The 18,075-nt window shown below is 45.2% G+C and overlaps 1 protein-coding gene across 5 annotated transcripts in view; it reads left to right on the forward strand.

Moving 5' to 3' along the window:
- LOC115199066 (protein kinase C and casein kinase substrate in neurons protein 2) overlaps positions 1-18,075 on the forward strand; it is a 42,121-nt gene that overhangs the window by 1,406 nt on the left and 22,640 nt on the right. For all 5 annotated transcript variants that reach the window (XM_029761590.1, XM_029761589.1, XM_029761592.1 and 2 more), the window contains exon 2: positions 17,982-18,072. In XM_029761590.1, the coding sequence (XP_029617450.1) occupies positions 18,016-18,072 (57 nt within the window). In that variant the 5' untranslated portion in view covers positions 17,982-18,015. The remainder of the gene's footprint in view (positions 1-17,981; positions 18,073-18,075) is intronic.

Below are 18,075 nucleotides of genomic sequence, written 5' to 3' on the forward strand. Positions count from 1 at the left end.
CAAATGCCATTGTTTAAGCCTGCCCCTTGGTCCAAGGTTTTTGGGTAGGGTTGACTGCTGGTGGTGTCAGTGACTTTGTTATCAAAGTAGAGACAATCTAGGCTACACGTGTTCATTGAGCACAGTTTTGAGCCTCTCAACATTGAGTTCTTGACTCTGATCCACTGATCCCCACTGGGGACAGGGTTTGCCGTACAGAGGGGGTCCACTATAAGCCCCGTTCGGTCATTGTGAGATCAACAGCAGCAATGCACAGCTTCATCACCAAGGAGGACAAGGTTGACTGACTGACACAGCGAAAAAACAATCCAAGTTTACAAACTATGGTTGCTATGGAAACACTTCACTCCTCTAAAGTTGATTGTGTGCAAGTCAGAAGTTTACCCAATCTATTCCAGATCACCCCCATAGGGATTTATAAATATGGTGTCCCACTGTGAACTAACATAAGATGGTAGGGATGGCAGCCATCATTGCAAAATACATCTCAACACATGATTATTTTAGGAAACAAAAGAAGGAAATGGAAACGGATATATTTTTCTTATGAAAAAACTACCTCAGGACTACAGTAGAAGGACATTTGCTAATAGGTTGATGGCCTAGTAGCAAAATTGTACCCTGGTCTTTACATTCCGTTGCCATGATAAGGCTCTGAAGAAACAGAGCTAACATTCACCCTATGCAGGCCTGTGTCTATACTAAGGCCAGAGAGTAGAACCATAGAGATGACAAGCTTGGCCATTTCCATTTCAGCAAAATGACAGATAATTCCATGGCAGCCATGTTATCACCTGGAAGATGGCAAATGATAATACTGAATTGTCACAATGATCCACTAAAGCCCTACATCTGAATACTCCTCAAGAACTGATCATGCAATGCTCAGAGGCAGCAACAGTGTTGTGTCCCAATTCTCCACCCTTTTCCAGAAGTGTGCACTTACTAGCATACTTCCCGTCATGGATTTAAAAGCATTGGAAGGGTCAAATCATTGGCTAGAGGGAGTTTCCACTGTTTAATCCATGAACGGTGTTCAAGTGCTCACTTTTGGAGAAGGGTGGAGAATTGGGACACAGCCTGGGGCTTCTAATCAGGGTTCATTTGGGGTTTAGTGTATACATGTAGGCCTACTTGTACAATGTATGGCTGGTCTTGACTCCATTCCACATTTGTGATATCTTCTACTACAGCCCTGAGGCTTGTTCTGTGGCCTTATGTATCAAGGGTCTCAGAGTATGAGTGCTGATTTGCATAGGTAGCCTTGCACGGGTCTTGGTACACCCCCTGGACAGGAAGCGTAGACGCATTGCTCCCATTTTACAGTCTTTGGTATAACTCGATCAAACTACCAACCTTCCAATCTCAAGTCGAACACTCTTACCACATGGCCACTGAGTTGATTGGGGAGTGCTGATTTAAGGATCAGTTGAATTCTTATTAAATCATACATGGACAGGGGGACCTGATCCTAGATCAGCAGCACTCCTACTCGGACCTGGACCCCGCTCTGGCGTCTGTTCTTCTTTCTACTCTTTTAACTTCACACCCAAAAGAGAGGAAGTGCTATTTTCCTGGTCAGGCCAAACAGTGTGTTAACATCTGTGATTGGGGCCTCCCCTGCTCACATAGTCAGTGAGTCACTGGCAGACAACAAGGAAGTGTCTCCTTTTGTAACTGGGGGACTAATCAGACACAACACCCCTCCAAGGTAACTTGTTGCCATTGTGTGTTGAGGTAGACTACCCTGGATCAGTGTAGGGCTGTGACCATATCAGTATCGTGACATTGGTCTGCTTCATGTTTTCCATAGAAACAAACTCTTTGGTCCGTCATCTTGATGTATGTAACATAGTGTTCTATAACTTGGAAAATAAATGTGACTCTGGATGACAACATAATGATGTTTGTTTCCAACATCAGGGATGTTTTCCTAAAGAGGTTAAATCTGCCTTGTTTTGTTTCCTTGCCACGATAGTACTGAGTATCTCGATACTGGTATTGTCCTGACCCTAGATCAGTGTTTGTTTTTCATCTTATAATGGATTAGGTTAGCACAAACTAGGGTGACTGATCAGAAATCAGAGTTTAATGGCAGAATGGGCAGGGGAGGTTTGTGATTATGTCAAATTCTTATCTAATGCGATGACCTGCATTGTGTTGTTGCTGTCTGGTGTGTATGTGTGTGAACTCAGGGACAGGAGCTGAGAACAGAGTGGTGAACACACACTCACGTCTCTAAATACACACCACTCTTTGTGTGAGAGGTGCTTCTTTATAAGGGCATGATTGTGAGATCTGTCTGGGGCTGTGTTTGAGAACTCACACAATCTCACACACACACACACCTTGCTCGAGGACAGACATGCTGCTAAAGAGTACAGACCTGAAGCTATGAATAGTGGAATGGACAGGGTCTGTTTGCCAGGATTGTGTGGCTGAGTTCAGACCAGTAGTACAATGCCCTGAGCCCAGAGTTGCCTAAGAGCATTCCAGCACTGTCTGTCTACCGCAAACTGCTATCTGTGGAGAGAAGTCAACTTCAGGAATAGAATAGAAAAGAATTGAAGCCCACTCATAGACGGTAGGCTATGTTTAGCCGTCCACCCATGTCATTTAGCCAACACTGAGGATCCTCTCTATTTAGAAGAGCCTACCAGTCATCTCCCACATCACCTTGTTACTAACTCGCTCGCTCATCTTATTCTCTTGTTCTCTTTTGTTATTTTTTCCACTTCTCTCTTTCTCTCTTTTATTCTCATTCAGTTTCACTCTATTTCCCACATTCTCTCTCTCAATTACCCCTGTCTCCCTGTCTTCCTGTCTCTCTGTCTCCCTGTCTCTCTCTCAATTACCCCTGTCTCTCTGTCTCCCTGTCTCTCTGTCTCTCTGTCTCTCTGTCTCCCTGTCTCCCTGTCTCTCTGTCTCCCTGTCTCCCTGTCTCCCTGTCTCTCTGTCTCCCTGTCTCTCTGTCTCCCTGTCTCCCTGTCTCCCTGTCTCCCTGTCTCTCTGTCTCCCTGTCTCCCTGTCTCTCTGTCTCTCTGTTTCTCTGTTTCTCTGTCTCCCTGTCTCCCTGTCTCCCTGTCTCCCTGTCTCCCTGTCTCCCTGTCTCCCTGTCTCCCTGTCTCTGTGGTAAAGGTCAGTGGAGTCTCATGTCATGCGTTTGTTCTGGGTGCAGCAGGGCTGTACTGTGTCATGACTCAGGCCCCTCCAGTCTCAGGCTCCTCAGGGCTGCTGTTCACTGGTCATGTGCATTCAATTACTCCCTGGGTGACCCATCTCTGTCTCTCTGTCTCTCTGTCTCTCTGTCTCTCTGTCTCTCTGTCTCTCTGTCTCTCTGTCTCTCTGTCTCTCTGTCTCTCTGTCTCCCTGTCTCCCTGTCTCTCTGTCTCTGTCTCTGTGGTAAAGGTCAGTGGAGTCTCATGTCATGCGTTTGTTCTGGGTGCAGCAGGGCTGTACTGTGTCATGACTCAGGCCCCTCCAGTCTCAGGCTCCTCAGTGCTGCTGTTCACTGGTCATGTGCATTCAATTACTCCCTGGGTGACCCATCTCTGTCTCACTGACTCTGGGAACCTGTATTTCTATGTGCAGCTGACAGGTGTCCAATCCGAGGGGGCCCTGTGTCCCTTGGTGTTGGTTCATATAACCCCAGCCGGTCCAGTTCTGGAGCTAGTGGGAGTCTGTGTTTTCTCAACACGCCAGGAGACACACACAGCATACTATGCCTATACCCCACGTAGCCTAATGCATTGCTGCCTATACCCCACGTAGCCTAATGCATTGCTGCCTATACCCCACGTAGCCTAATGCATTGCTGCCTATACCCCACGTAGCCTAATGCACTGTAGACAGTATGCAGTGTATGTCTATGCAGGCCTAGATTTGTTCAGTTTATCAGAGGCTATTGGACAATGTTGGAACTTGATGTCTCTGCTGCTGGCATTTGCAGAATTCCACCATGCTTGGTACACCTGGACTATAATCGGAGTAATATCTGAAAATGAAATGACTGTTTGATCACATGTAAGCCTAGTTCCCTATTTTCCTTCAACAAGAATTGAAACTTGAACAGTTGGCCGTTTGGCGCGACGTCTTATCTGTGGCCTCGTTTGCAGGTGTTTGAAGACCATCACTCCTAATTCTATTCTTAGGAGGACACGCACATCCTATACCCGTTACAGACAGACTTTATGGTATGTTGCCTATAAAAAAAAATATATATGTTTTTTAGAGCCTGATACATTCTTGCCGGGATAAACCTTTTATAGCTCCTGTGCACATGCCGGCAAGTTTAGGAGTGGCAGTAGACATGGGCCGATGTGGGTGGACTATTTGAATAAATCCATTGAATATACACCATTACAAAGCCTACACTGGATTTAGTGTACACCATTACAAAGCCTACACTGGATTTAGTATACACCATTACAAAGCCTACACTGGATTTAGTATACACCATTACAAAGCCTACACTGGATTTAGTATACACCATTACAAAGCCTACACTGGATTTAGTGTACACCATTACAAAGCCTACACTGGATTTAGTGTACACCATTACAAAGCCTACACTGGATTTAGTGTACACCATTACAAAGCCTACACTGGATTTAGTGTACACCATTACAAAGCCTACACTGGATTTAGTGTACACCATTACAAAACCTACACTGGATTTAGTGTACACCATTACAAAGCCTACACTGGATTTAGTGTACACCATTACAAAGCCTACACTGGATTTAGTGTACACCATTACAAAGCCTACACTGGATTTAGTGTACACCATTACAAAGCCTACACTGGATTTAGTGTACACCATTACAAAGCCTACACTGGATTTAGTGTACACCATTACAAAGCCTACACTGGATTTAGTATACATTATTGCATGCTAAATGTTTCTGATGAGTGATAGATGAGCAATACCACCTCCAATTATTTTCCCAGCCAGAGAATAAACCATATATAGCATACAGAGGGAGATTCAGTGATACAAAATCACATTGATTGATAAAGACAGGCTTTAGGTCTGGAGTTGGCCTAGGTTACTAAGCAACTAAGAATGAAGAGCAAAACAATCCGCTTGTTAAACTACATAACATGGTGGCAAAATGTTGTGATCAGAGATAATAAATGAGCCAACTAGACAAGATGATCACGAGCAGCACTCACCTCAACTTAGCATTTCACCAGCCTAAATGTTGCCTAACTAATATCCAAACCGCGATTCAGTGAAAAGAAAATCAGACATTGGTGGATTTTATCAATACAAGTCCTCACGCTTGTCTCAAAGCAGGGTGAAACAGTACTGAAATAGTTGAACACACACGGGTAGGCTATTGCTTCAAATGTATTGTAACAATTGGATGGCTTTGGGAGTATCATTAAGCAACAATTTGATGCCTTCAATTGCACTAGCCTATTTTATTCCAATATTTTCGTCATTCAGTAATATTTATTCCCACAGTAATTCTTTCTGGATCCATCCGGTTGTGGTTAAGAAAACAGTGCATGTGGTGGGCTATGCGAAGAGATGGGTGAAGTGACATGCCTCAGAGTTTAGAACTGGCAGGAGGATAGCAGTAACGGGCGCTGCCTAGCAACCATCAAGAGCTTAGGAGCGTAGTGCGTGCCAATGCTGCCTCAGCATTACGGCTACATTTCATACTAAGCCGTAGGCAGACCTTCACCTTAATCATGACAAGGTCAGTTGGCAGAAATAAAAATAGAGGCTTTGTCGCCGGCAATGCCTTTCATATATAAAGAAAAGTCGGCGGGAAAATGTCTTAGTTTGAAAGGTGAACTAGATAGCTTCTTCTTTCTGTTCCTTTTTCTGTTTTTCCCCTCCCTCTGTTTTTGTATTTTGTGGCCGGTGTGTGTATGCCTAGTTGCCTAGAGAAGCTGAGTGGACTTCAGACTCTGCACAGTCTCCCAGGAACAACACTAGGGGCCTAATTCCATTTCTCCTCCTCCCTGAAGTGTGCTCTCTCCCCGAGGGATTCAAATGAATGAATTGCTTCCATGGTCATGCAATAGCTTTTCTAGTTCTTCTGTTAAAAACATTTCAATTTGGCCTAATCCTTGTAGGCCAATTTCCTTGAGTGTAAGGTGTCATTCATAACAGAGGACGAAACAGAAAAAAGGCTGCTCAAACTGCAGTTCCTCACAATAAAATGACAGCTCTTAATAAAGTTTAAAAGCGAAGATGTCCTCTAGTCCACACTTGAACCAATTCATTGTTTTTCAATCCTTCGGTCCGTAAATGTAACGGGGAGTGAAAACGTGTACATTATTAGGGTCCCCATTAGCTGTTGCACATGCAGCAGCTACTATTCCTGGAGTCCACATAAAATATGCATGACAGAGTACAGAAAGAACAGTTATAGACAAGAACAACATAAGTTATTACATTATCATAATAAGTAATATTGTCAAGGCAGCAAGAGACAAAAAAAAAAAATACTATTTCCTCACTTCTTACTACAGTGCATTTGGAAAGTATTCAGACCCTTTTCCACATTTTGTTACGTTAGACTTTTAAAGTTGATTAAATTCTTTTTAAACAATACCCCATAATGACAAAGCGAATACAGGTTTGATTTTTTATTTGTGCAAAATTATTCAAAATAAAAGAACACCTTATTTACACAAGTATTCAGACCCTTTGCTATGAGACTCGGAATTGAGCTCAGGTGCATCCTGGTTCCATTGATCATCCTTGATGTTTCTACAACTTGATTGGAATCCAACGGTGGTAAATTCAATTGATTGGACATGACTTGGAAAGGCACACACCTGTCTATATAAGGTCCTGAACCCGGCAAATCTGAGCAATCGGGGGAGAAGGGTCTTGGTCAGGGAGGTGACCAAGAACCCGATGGTCACTCAGACAGAGCTTCGGAGTTCCTCTGTGGAGATGGGAGAACCTTCCAGAAGGACAACCATCTCTGCAGCACTCAGCCAATCAGGCCTTGAGTCCTTAGAACTCTCAGACCATGACAAACAAGATTCTTTGGTCTGATGAAACCAAGATGGAACTTTTTGGCCTGAATGCCAAGCGTCACATCTGGAGGAAACCAGACAAGGCTTATCACCTGGCCAATACCATCGCTACAGGGAAACATGTTGGTAGCAGCATCATGCTGTGGAGATGGTTTTTCAGCGGCAGGGACTGGGAGACTTGTCAGGATCGAGGGAAATATGAATGGAGCAAAGTACAGAAAGATCCTTGATGAAAACCTGCTCCAGACTAGGCCAAAGGTTCACCTTCCTACAGGACAACGACCTTCAGCACAAAGCCAAGACAATGCAGGAGTTGTTTTGGGACAAGTCTCTGAATGTCCTTGAGTGGCCCAGCCAGAACCCGGACTTGAACCCGATCGAACATCTCTGGAGAGACCTGAAAATACCTGTGCAGCGACGCTCCCCGTAAACGCAACATGCAACAATTTCAAAGATTTTAGTATTTAGTATCTGGTGTGACCACCCAGCATCTCAACCATGCTCAGTGGGTGAGTATGTCTGGTGAGTATGCAGGCCATGGAAGAACTGGGACATTTTCAGCTTCCAGTTATTGTGGACAGATCCTTGCGACATGGGCCCATGCATTATCATGCTGAAACATGAGGGGATGACGGCGGATGAATGGCACGACAATGGGCCTCAGGATATCGTCACGGTACCAACATTTTTGAGAAATAAGCTTATTGTGCATATGGAACATTTCTGGGATCTTTTATTTCAGCTCGTGAAACATGGGATCAACACTTTACATGTAGCGTTTTATATTTTTGTTCAGGCTCTGGTCTTGTCCATCTTGATTACTGTCTGGTGATATGGTCAGGTTACAGCAAAGAAAATACCTAGCAAAGCTGCAGCTGGCTCAAAACAGAGCAGCACGCCTTGGCCTTAACTAAAAACAGAACAAATATCAACAACATGCATGATGATTTTTCCTAGTTGATTGTTGAAAGAGAGTGACTACTTCTCTCTTCTAGTCTTTTAAGAAACATTTGTTTAGAAAATTCCTAACCACTTGTATGATCTATTTGCATACACTTCCGATAGTGGTGTTTTCTAGTGGGATATGTCTATGGGTCAGGGGATATGTCTATGGGTCAGGGGATATGTCTATGGGTCAGGGGATAGGTCTATGGGTCAGGGGATAGGTCTATGGGTCAGGGGATAGGTCTATGGGTCAGGGGATATGCCTATGGGTCAGGGGATATGCCTATGGGTCAGGGGATATGCCTATGGGTCAGGGGATATGCCTATGGGTCAGGGGATATGCCTATGGGTTTCTTCACGGCGCCCAAACCAAAAAACGAATTTAATGCTTTGATCAGTTACAGCGCAATGTCATCATGGAATGCTCTGCCACCAGGAGGTTGTTCAGGCAAAAAGCAACTTTAATAGTAATACATATCTCCAAAGCGCATTTCCCATAAAATAAATAATAATAAACCTAAAATGGAGATTGAATGTCTCTCTTTCAGGGATCACCAACTAGATTCAGATTCTTTTTTTTTTCTTTAGTGGATAGTCGGGGCCGGAACATAATTACAAATCATTTGTAGACTGCAAATTGACTGTAAGAAGCCTAAACTGATGTAACATTTCACTAAAACATAATTTTCAAACCTTTCTTACATTTGTATTCTCTTATGCGTAGGAATACTTGGAAACAGATTGCCAAAATTAAAATCACTTGGAGTTGATTTCCTGCTGTTTTTAGTTTATGTCCAACAATGAAAATGTATATTTATTTGTTTTTGCTCCAAAATGTTTGGGGCAAATAAAACCACCCCTTGTGCCAAATTCAGTCCGTGGGCCGCCAGTTGGGGAACCCTACTCCATTTAGTTTAGTAAAAGAAAATATATGTTTTTTAAATTGTTTCTCAGCACCTTTCCTCTTTCTAAATTTAACCCCTTATACTTGTGGAAGTTGGCCTATGTGGATAGAGACAAATTGAAATGTTTTTAACAGAAGGACTCTAAAATCATACACATGACCATGGAAGCAATTGAAAGAACACTTTGGAGGTTATGGGGACTTTATCAGACCAAAGTTGAGGACACAACAGTTCACCTGACACAAGACTGAATCAAAACTTTGCACTGTTGATTTATGTGCATTTTACATTTTATGCTACTTCTCACAGCATTTGTTGTTAGCGAAATCTGAAAATACTCTGGATACATTCAGTAACATAAGAATATTCATTGACATTTTGGAGTAGGTGCAAGATAAGAAAAAACGATTAAGGGTTGAGTTAGAGGTTTAACTGGTGTCGCTAAGTTGCCACACCTCTCCAAGCTATGCACAGTTCCTATGTAATTTCAGTGCACTTTTACTGAAAGAGCCTTCAACTATAAGATGCTTTTTTTGAGCTCTCCCAGCTTTGCGATTGAGGAACTGAAGCAAGCACTCTTGCAGTTACACAGCCATGCGTCCCCACCATCACACAAATATTGTTTACACAATCCAAAAACAATCGAAATCCTTTATTTAACCAGGTAGGCTAGTTGAGAACAAGTTCTCATTTGCAACTGCGACCTGACCAAGATAAAGCAAAGCGGTTCGACACATACAACAACACAGAGGTTGGCATCATTTGAAAGCTTATTCGGTTGCCAACACGGTTTGCTAAGTTTTATAAAATATGATCTCAGTGTTAGGCTTTCCAAAGGCACTAAAGACAAACCGATTGTAATTTTGGAGTCATGAGTCCATTCATGTACGTGCTCCACACCTAATTTTCAGCATACATAGTAATTCTAGCTTCTTGTAAGACAAGTTACTCTTTATTTTTACAAATGATTTGCAACGGCCCAAGGCAACTGCCCTGCGGGACACCTCACTGATGTTAGAGAAGCTTCCAAGTTCAATTAAATAAGTAACTTTCCAACCATGTGATGTAAAGCCATAACGAGTTACTTTTTTCATTAACAAATTATGATTAATAACATCAAAGGCTGCACTGAAATCTAACAAAATAGCTCCAACTATCATCTAATTTTCCATTTATTTTATCCAATCAGTCATCTGAGTCAGTGCAGTACAAGTTGAATGCCCTTCTCTATATGCATGCAGAATCAGTAGTTGACTTGTTCTCTGAAAAATAGCCTTGTATTTGTTCATACACAATTATCTCTCTCAGTTTACTAAGAACAGGCTGTTAACTGATTGGATGGTTGTTAGTGCCAGCAAAGGGTGCTTTACTATTTTTAGGCAGTGGAATTACTTTAGCGTCCTTCCATGGCTGTGGAGACACTCCTTTTAGGGTTTGGTTAAACATATAGCAACCAAGTGCAGACTTTGGAGAGAATGGGGCAAGACTGAATTAGGCCTCTGTGTCTAAACCTTCTCAGAGACATTTAGTGGTTCGGAACTGTGTTCATAGTTCACCGTCGTCACCAACTAGTTTCCTTAGGGGTCCATTCTATTTGGTTTGTACTAGTTGGTTGTGGGTTCATCTTGCAGTCTTCTCTATACATTTACATTACGTCATTTAGCAGACACTCTTATCCAGAGCGACTTACAGAAGCAATTAGGGTGAAGTGCCTTGCTCAAGGACGACTCTGGGATTTGGGCCAGTGACCTTTCATTTACTGACCCAACACTCTTAACCACTAGGCTACCTGGCACCCTATACGGAGTTGTCTTCCGTTAGGAAGTCTGTTGTTGTCGCCACTAGCCAGCTCTTAGTTTATATAGTAGCCGTATAGAAATATAGGCTGTTTACTCTATGAAAGGGTTTGCTCCATTTGTATGCTCCGTGAAAGGTGTCGAATCGATACAATAATATGCTTTATAGAAGCCACTGAACAGGCACTGATCAGACATTGTGTGAATGGATCCACCAGGTCCACAAACGGGGCTCTGTTTATTTTTTATAAAGTTAGAAACGGGATTAGCTCAGCTGTAGAATGTTGTGGTCCATGCCCTGCTGTGTTCCATGGTTGTCATGGCAGCGATTGGTGAGTGATGGACAGCAGCAGCTGAGAGAGGGCAGGAGGGGAGGGAGCACAGGAAGATCTGATTCCTCTGGTGGCCCTTTTTCTGGTGTGTGTGTGTGTGTGTGTGTGTGTGTGTGTGTGTGTGTGTGTGTGTGTGTGTGTTCAATTCAAACAACTTTTATTTCCTGGGAGGGAGTTTCATATGTGGTAATGAATGGTACGTACAAGACGCATAACACAAACATGTAGGGTACATTATAAAGGATTAGCAGCATTCTATGCAATCCCTGTGTATGTACACACATCAAAACTTCAGATTTAAGGAGTTTGATGGATTTGAATGGGAGAGCTCAATATGAGTTGCCTGCTGTGTCTATAATTACTGTGTCATCCGAGTACTTAATGAACATCATCTCTGGGTCTGAGCTCCTACAGTTCTCTGTGTACAGGCTGAATAAAACAGGCCAGATGACACAGCCTTGCGGTGATCCTGTACAGATGGTTCTGGAAGAGCTGCAGTGACCATTTTGAATCTGACCAGCCGTTCTCTATTTGTCAGGAAGGAGAGGACCCAGAAAATCAAATGTGGAATGACATTCATGTTCTGGAACTTTTGAACCATTAAGTGAGGCTGGACTGTATCAAAGGCACTAGAGAAATGCACAAATACCATCCTGACGTATGTCTTGGGCTTCTCCAGGTGGTTGTGGGCACAGTGCAGTAGGGACAGAACTGCATCAACACCCCTGTGCCGCTTGTAAGCAAACTGGAGAGGGTCTGTATAACAGCATACCTCCTTTTGAAAGGATGCTTCTACAAAGCTCTTCATCACTAGATGTTGAAGCTACAGGGCGGTAGTCATTGTTGCAGGAGAGGTTGCTCTTATTAGTTACTGGGCATATGGTGTACGATTTCCATATTGCTGGGATGGAGTGTTCTGCCAGAGAGCGGGGAAAAGCTCACAGAAAACACCTGGTGACCACTAATGTTGTCTGGCCCAGGGCCTTATGGTAACCCTTTAGTAGGAGACCACTAATGTTGTCTGGCCCAGGGGTTTATGGTAACCCTTTAGTAGGTGACCACTAATGTTGTCTGGCCCAGGGGTTTATGGTAACCCTTTAATAGGAGACCACTAATGTTGTCTGGCCCAGGGGTTTATGGTAACCCTTTAGTAGGAGACCACTAATGTTGTCTGGCCCAGGGGTTTATGGTAACCCTTTAATAGGAGACCACTAATGTTGTCTGGCCCAGGGGTTTATGGTAACCCTTTAGTAGGAGACCACTAATGTTGTCTGGCCCAGGGGTTTATGGTAACCCTTTAATAGGAGACCACTAATGTTGTCTGGCCCAGGGGTTTATGGTAACCCTTTAGTAGGAGACCACTAATGTTGTCTGGCCCAGGGGTTTATGGTAACCCTTTAGTAGGAGACCACTAATGTTGTCTGGCCCAGGGCCTTATGGTGACCACTAATGTTGTCTGGCCCAGGGCCTTATGGTAACCCTTTAGTAGGAGACCACTAATGTTGTCTGGCCCAGGGGTTTATGGTAACCCTTTAGTAGGTGACCACTAATGTTGTCTGGCCCAGGGGTTTATGGTAACCCTTTAGTAGGAGACCACTAATGTTGTCTGGCCCAGGGGTTTATGGTAACCCTTTAGTAGGTGACCACTAATGTTGTCTGGCCCAGGGGTTTATGGTAACCCTTTAGTAGGAGACCACTAATGTTGTCTGGCCCAGGGCCTTATGGTAACCCTTTAGTAGGAGACCACTAATGTTGTCTGGCCCAGGGGTTTATGGTAACCCTTTAATAGGTGACCACTAATGTTGTCTGGCCCAGGGCCTTATGTAACCCTTTAGTAGGTGACCACTAATGTTGTCTGGCCCAGGGGTTTATGGTAACCCTTTAATAGGAGACCACTAATGTTGTCTGGCCCAGGGGTTTATGGTAACCCTTTAATAGGTGACCACTAATGTTGTCTGGCCCAGGGGTTTATGGTAACCCTTTAATAGGAGACCACTAATGTTGTCTGGCCCAGGGGTTTATGGTAACCCTTTAATAGGTGACCACTAATGTTGTCTGGCCCAGGGGTTTATGGTAACCCTTTAGTAGGAGACCACTAATGTTGTCTGGCCCAGGGGTTTATGGTAACCCTTTAATAGGAGACCACTAATGTTGTCTGGCCCAGGGCCTTATGGTGACCACTAATGTTGTCTGGCCCAGGGGCTTATGGTAACCCTTTAGTAGGTGACCACTAATGTTGTCTGGCCCAGGGGTTTATGGTAACCCTTTAATAGGAGACCACTAATGTTGTCTGGCCCAGGGCCTTATGGTAACCCTTTAGTAGGTGACCACTAATGTTGTCTGGCCCAGGGCCTTATGGTAACCCTTTAGTAGGTGACCACTAATGACCACTAATGTTGTCTGGCCCAGGGGTTTATGGTAACCCTTTAGTAGGAGACCACTAATGTTGTCTGGCCCAGGGGTTTATGGTAACCCTTTAATAGGTGACCACTAATGTTGTCTGGCCCAGGGCCTTATGGTGACCACTAATGTTGTCTGGCCCAGGGGTTTATGGTAACCCTTTAGTAGGTGACCACTAATGTTGTCTGGCCCAGGGCCTTATGGTAACCCTTTAGTAGGAGACCACTAATGTTGTCTGGCCCAGGGGTTTATGGTAACCCTTTAATAGGAGACCACTAATGTTGTCTGGCCCAGGGCCTTATGGTAACCCTTTAATAGGAGACCACTAATGTTGTCTGGCCCAGGGGTTTATGGTAACCCTTTAGTAGGAGACCACTAATGTTGTCTGGCCCAGGGGTTTATGGTAACCCTTTAGTAGGAGACCACTAATGTTGTCTGGCCCAGGGGTTTATGGTAACCCTTTAGTAGGAGACCACTAATGTTGTCTGGCCCAGGGGTTTATGGTAACCCTTTAATAGGAGACCACTAATGTTGTCTGGCCCAGGGGTTTATGGTAACCCTTTAGTAGGTGACCACTAATGTTGTCTGGCCCAGGGGTTTATGGTAACCCTTTAATAGGAGACCACTAATGTTGTCTGGCCCAGGGGTTTATGGTAACCCTTTAGTAGGTGACCACTAATGTTGTCTGGCCCAGGGGTTTATGGTAACCCTTTAGTAGGTGACCACTAATGTTGTCTGGCCCAGGGGTTTATGGTAACCCTTTAGTAGGTGACCACTAATGTTGTCTGGCCCAGGGGTTTATGGTAACCCTTTAGTAGGTGACCACTAATGTTGTCTGGCCCAGGGGTTTATGGTAACCCTTTAATAGGAGACCACTAATGTTGTCTGGCCCAGGGCCTTATGGTAACCCTTTAGTAGGTGACCACTAATGTTGTCTGGCCCAGGGGTTTATGGTAACCCTTTAGTAGGTGACCACTAATGTTGTCTGGCCCAGTGCCTTATGGTAACCCTTTAGTAGGAGACCACTAATGTTGTCTGGCCCAGGGGTTTATGGTAACCCTTTAATAGGTGACCACTAATGTTGTCTGGCCCAGGGGTTTATGGTAACCCTTTAATAGGTGACCACTAATGTTGTCTGGCCCAGGGGTTTATGGTAACCCTTTAATAGGAGACCACTAATGTTGTCTGGCCCAGGGGTTTATGGTAACCCTTTAGTAGGAGATCACTAATGTTGTCTGGCCCAGGGGTTTATGGTAACCCTTTAGTAGGTGACCACTAATGTTGTCTGGCCCAGGGGTTTATGGTAACCCTTTAATAGGAGACCACTAATGTTGTCTGGCCCAGGGGTTTATGGTAACCCTTTAGTAGGTGACCACTAATGTTGTCTGGCCCAGGGGTTTATGGTAACCCTTTAGTAGGTGACCACTAATGTTGTCTGGCCCAGGGGTTTATGGTAACCCTTTAATAGGAGACCACTAATGTTGTCTGGCCCAGGGCCTTATGGTAACCCTTTAGTAGGAGACCACTAATGTTGTCTGGCCCAGGGGTTTATGGTAACCCTTTAGTAGGTGACCACTAATGTTGTCTGGCCCAGGGGTTTATGGTAACCCTTTAGTAGGAGACCACTAATGTTGTCTGGCCCAGGGCCTTATGGTAACCCTTTAGTAGGTGACCACTAATGTTGTCTGGCCCAGGGGTTTATGGTAACCCTTTAGTAGGTGACCACTAATGTTGTCTGGCCCAGGGGTTTATGGTAACCCTTTAGTAGGAGACCACTAATGTTGTCTGGCCCAGGGCCTTATGGTAACCCTTTAGTAGGAGACCACTAATGTTGTCTGGCCCAGGGCCTTATGGTAACCCTTTAGTAGGTGACCACTAATGTTGTCTGGCCCAGGGGTTTATGGTAACCCTTTAGTAGGTGACCACTAATGTTGTCTGGCCCAGGGGTTTATGGTAACCCTTTAGTAGGAGACCACTAATGTTGTCTGGCCCAGGGGTTTATGGTAACCCTTTAGTAGGTGACCACTAATGTTGTCTGGCCCAGGGGTTTATGGTAACCCTTTAATAGGAGACCACTAATGTTGTCTGGCCCAGGGGTTTATGGTAACCCTTTAGTAGGTGACCACTAATGTTGTCTGGCCCAGGGGTTTATGGTAACCCTTTAGTAGGTGACCACTAATGTTGTCTGGCCCAGGGGTTTATGGTAACCCTTTAATAGGAGACCACTAATGTTGTCTGGCCCAGGGGTTTATTGTAACCCTCTAATAGGGTTACGCCACTAAATACAAATTCCACATCTTCTGATTTGCAGTTCAACATTTGTTAGTGTGGGACATGTTAGATAGGTCAGAGAGAATCGCCTTCCTTTCCATTGCACAGTCATGTTGGTCAAATCTACAATAAAAACTGTTGAGATCATCAACCTCTGTCTGTCGATGGAACTCCTCACACGATCATTAGCCTGACAGTACTTGAATATGTGCAGCACTGAAATCAGTGCAGTCTGTTGCCCATCTAGGTGTGTGTGTGTGTGTGTGTGTGTGTGTGTGTGTGTGTGTGTGTGTGTGTGTGTGTGTGTGTGTGTGTGTGTGTGTGTGTGTGTACTAGAAAAGCACAACAGAGAGCATGTGTTTGTCGAGGGTTGTGAAAGCCACTCTTGTCTGTGGTCCCTCCTCCCTCCAGCCCTAGCTGTGGTTTGGAGGACATGGGCCACTGACCCCCAGGAAACACACAGTGTCTTACACACAATCATCAAGAGATGGCAGGAGGATCAGGGGCCTACTTGGAAGCTGAAGATAGACCGGGGGGGGAGAGAGGGAGAGAGCAAGCAGACAGAGGGTGGTAGAGGAGGATGGAGAGAGAAAGCAGACAGACAGAGGGGGAGAGGAGGATGGAGAGAGAAAGCAGACAGACAGAGGGGGGGAGAGGAGGATGGAGAGAGAAAGCAGACAGACAGAGGGGGGGAAAGGAGGATGGAGAGAGAAAGCAGACAGACAGAGGGGGGAGAGGAGGATGGAGAGAGAAAGCAGACAGACAGAGGGGGGGAGAGGAGGATGGAGAGAGAAAGCAGACAGACAGAGGGGGGAGAGGAGGATGGAGAGAGAAAGCAGACAGACAGAGGGGGGGAGAGGAGGATGGAGAGAGAAAGCAGACAGACAGAGGGGGGGAGAGGAGGATGGAGAGAGAAAGCAGACAGACAGAGGGGGGGAGAGGAGGATGGAGAGAGAAAGCAGACAGACAGAGGGGGGGAGAGGAGGATGGAGAGAGAAAGCAGACAGACAGAGGGGGGGAGAGGAGGATGGAGAGAGAAAGCAGACAGACAGAGGGGGGGAGAGGAGGATGGAGAGAGAAAGCAGACAGACAGAGGGGGGAGAGGAGGATGGAGAGAGAAAGCAGACAGACAGAGGGGGGAGAGGAGGATGGAGAGAGAAAGCAGACAGACAGAGGGGGGGAGAGGAAGAGAGGATGGAGAGAGAAAGCAGAGAGACGGGGGGAGAGGAGGGTGAAGGAGGAGAGGAACAGAGGTCTTTCTGTCAGTGGAGTTCCGCTCCCATGTCACTCAGCACAAACGGAAGCTCCCCACAGAGTGTGCTAAAAGGACAGATAAGTCACACACACACACTAGGCCCTCTGTGCCACCCTGCACAGAGCTCTGTGTTGTTTTTCAGGCTGTAAGGTTTTTGAAATGGGTGAAGACACTCACCTGCTGTTTAGATTCACACCAGATTACAGATTGCACACACTCCTATCTGTCTCGCTCTGTTGCCCCTCTTGTTAATTCTTTCTCTCTGGGATCATATCTCTGGCCGTGGTCCCAGTTCAGCATTTCTCAGGACTGTCAAAGTGATAATTACGTTGCCTGGATGTTGTTTGGAGCGTTTTATGATAACAGGCTTTTACTAGTTGACTGAGAACACACGACAACAGAATGACGCTCTGCCACTTTGTGTCATATGATTGTAGTGAAACTAAAGTGTGTGTGTGTGTGTGTGTGTGTGTGTGTGTGTGTGTGTGACGGACTGATTTAAAGTCAGCCTGTGAAATCTCTTTCTGTCTTCGGTTATCTCTCTCACTGTCATACCCTTCATTTACAGGCTTCATTTTCCTACTCATGGAGAGAAATGAGTAGGCTAGTTGTCTGTCTGTCTGTCTGTCTCTTGTGAGTGTTCGTTCATACGGTACGTAGGCTAGTAGCCCCACTAGGCCGTGCTGAAGCCAGGGGATCAGAGTATTAAGTCTGCCCCACACAGGGCTCTCTACACGTGGTAGAACACCAGACGCTGTCAGCACATCCCAGTGCCCTTGGAAAGAATGGACAGACAGACAGGACCTGAGGAAGACCCAGCTAGGGTAGAAAGTAAAACGTTTTTTTAATGCAATAAAAATAGCACTTTTTTGAAGACTCAGTGTTGTCCTGTCCCCTGCAGCCAGTCTGTAGAGCAGCCAGTCTGTAGAGCAGCCAGTCTGTAGAGCAGCCAGTCTGTAGCGCAGCCCGTCTGTAGCGCAGCCCGTCTGTAGAGCAGCCCGTCTGTAGAGCAGCCCGTCTGTAGAACAGCCAGTCTGCTGTGTGTTATGGTGTTGTTGACTGTGTGTTTCAGCCCCTGAGGACTGTGGGTACTGAAGGCAGCAGCCATGTCCGGCTCCTACGATGACTCCATGGTTGACGTCTCCAGTGACAGCTTCTGGGAGGTG

The sequence above is a fragment of the Salmo trutta genome, chromosome 8, assembly GCF_901001165.1.
Source record: "Salmo trutta chromosome 8, fSalTru1.1, whole genome shotgun sequence".
In the NCBI taxonomy this organism is placed as follows: domain Eukaryota; kingdom Metazoa; phylum Chordata; class Actinopteri; order Salmoniformes; family Salmonidae; genus Salmo; species Salmo trutta.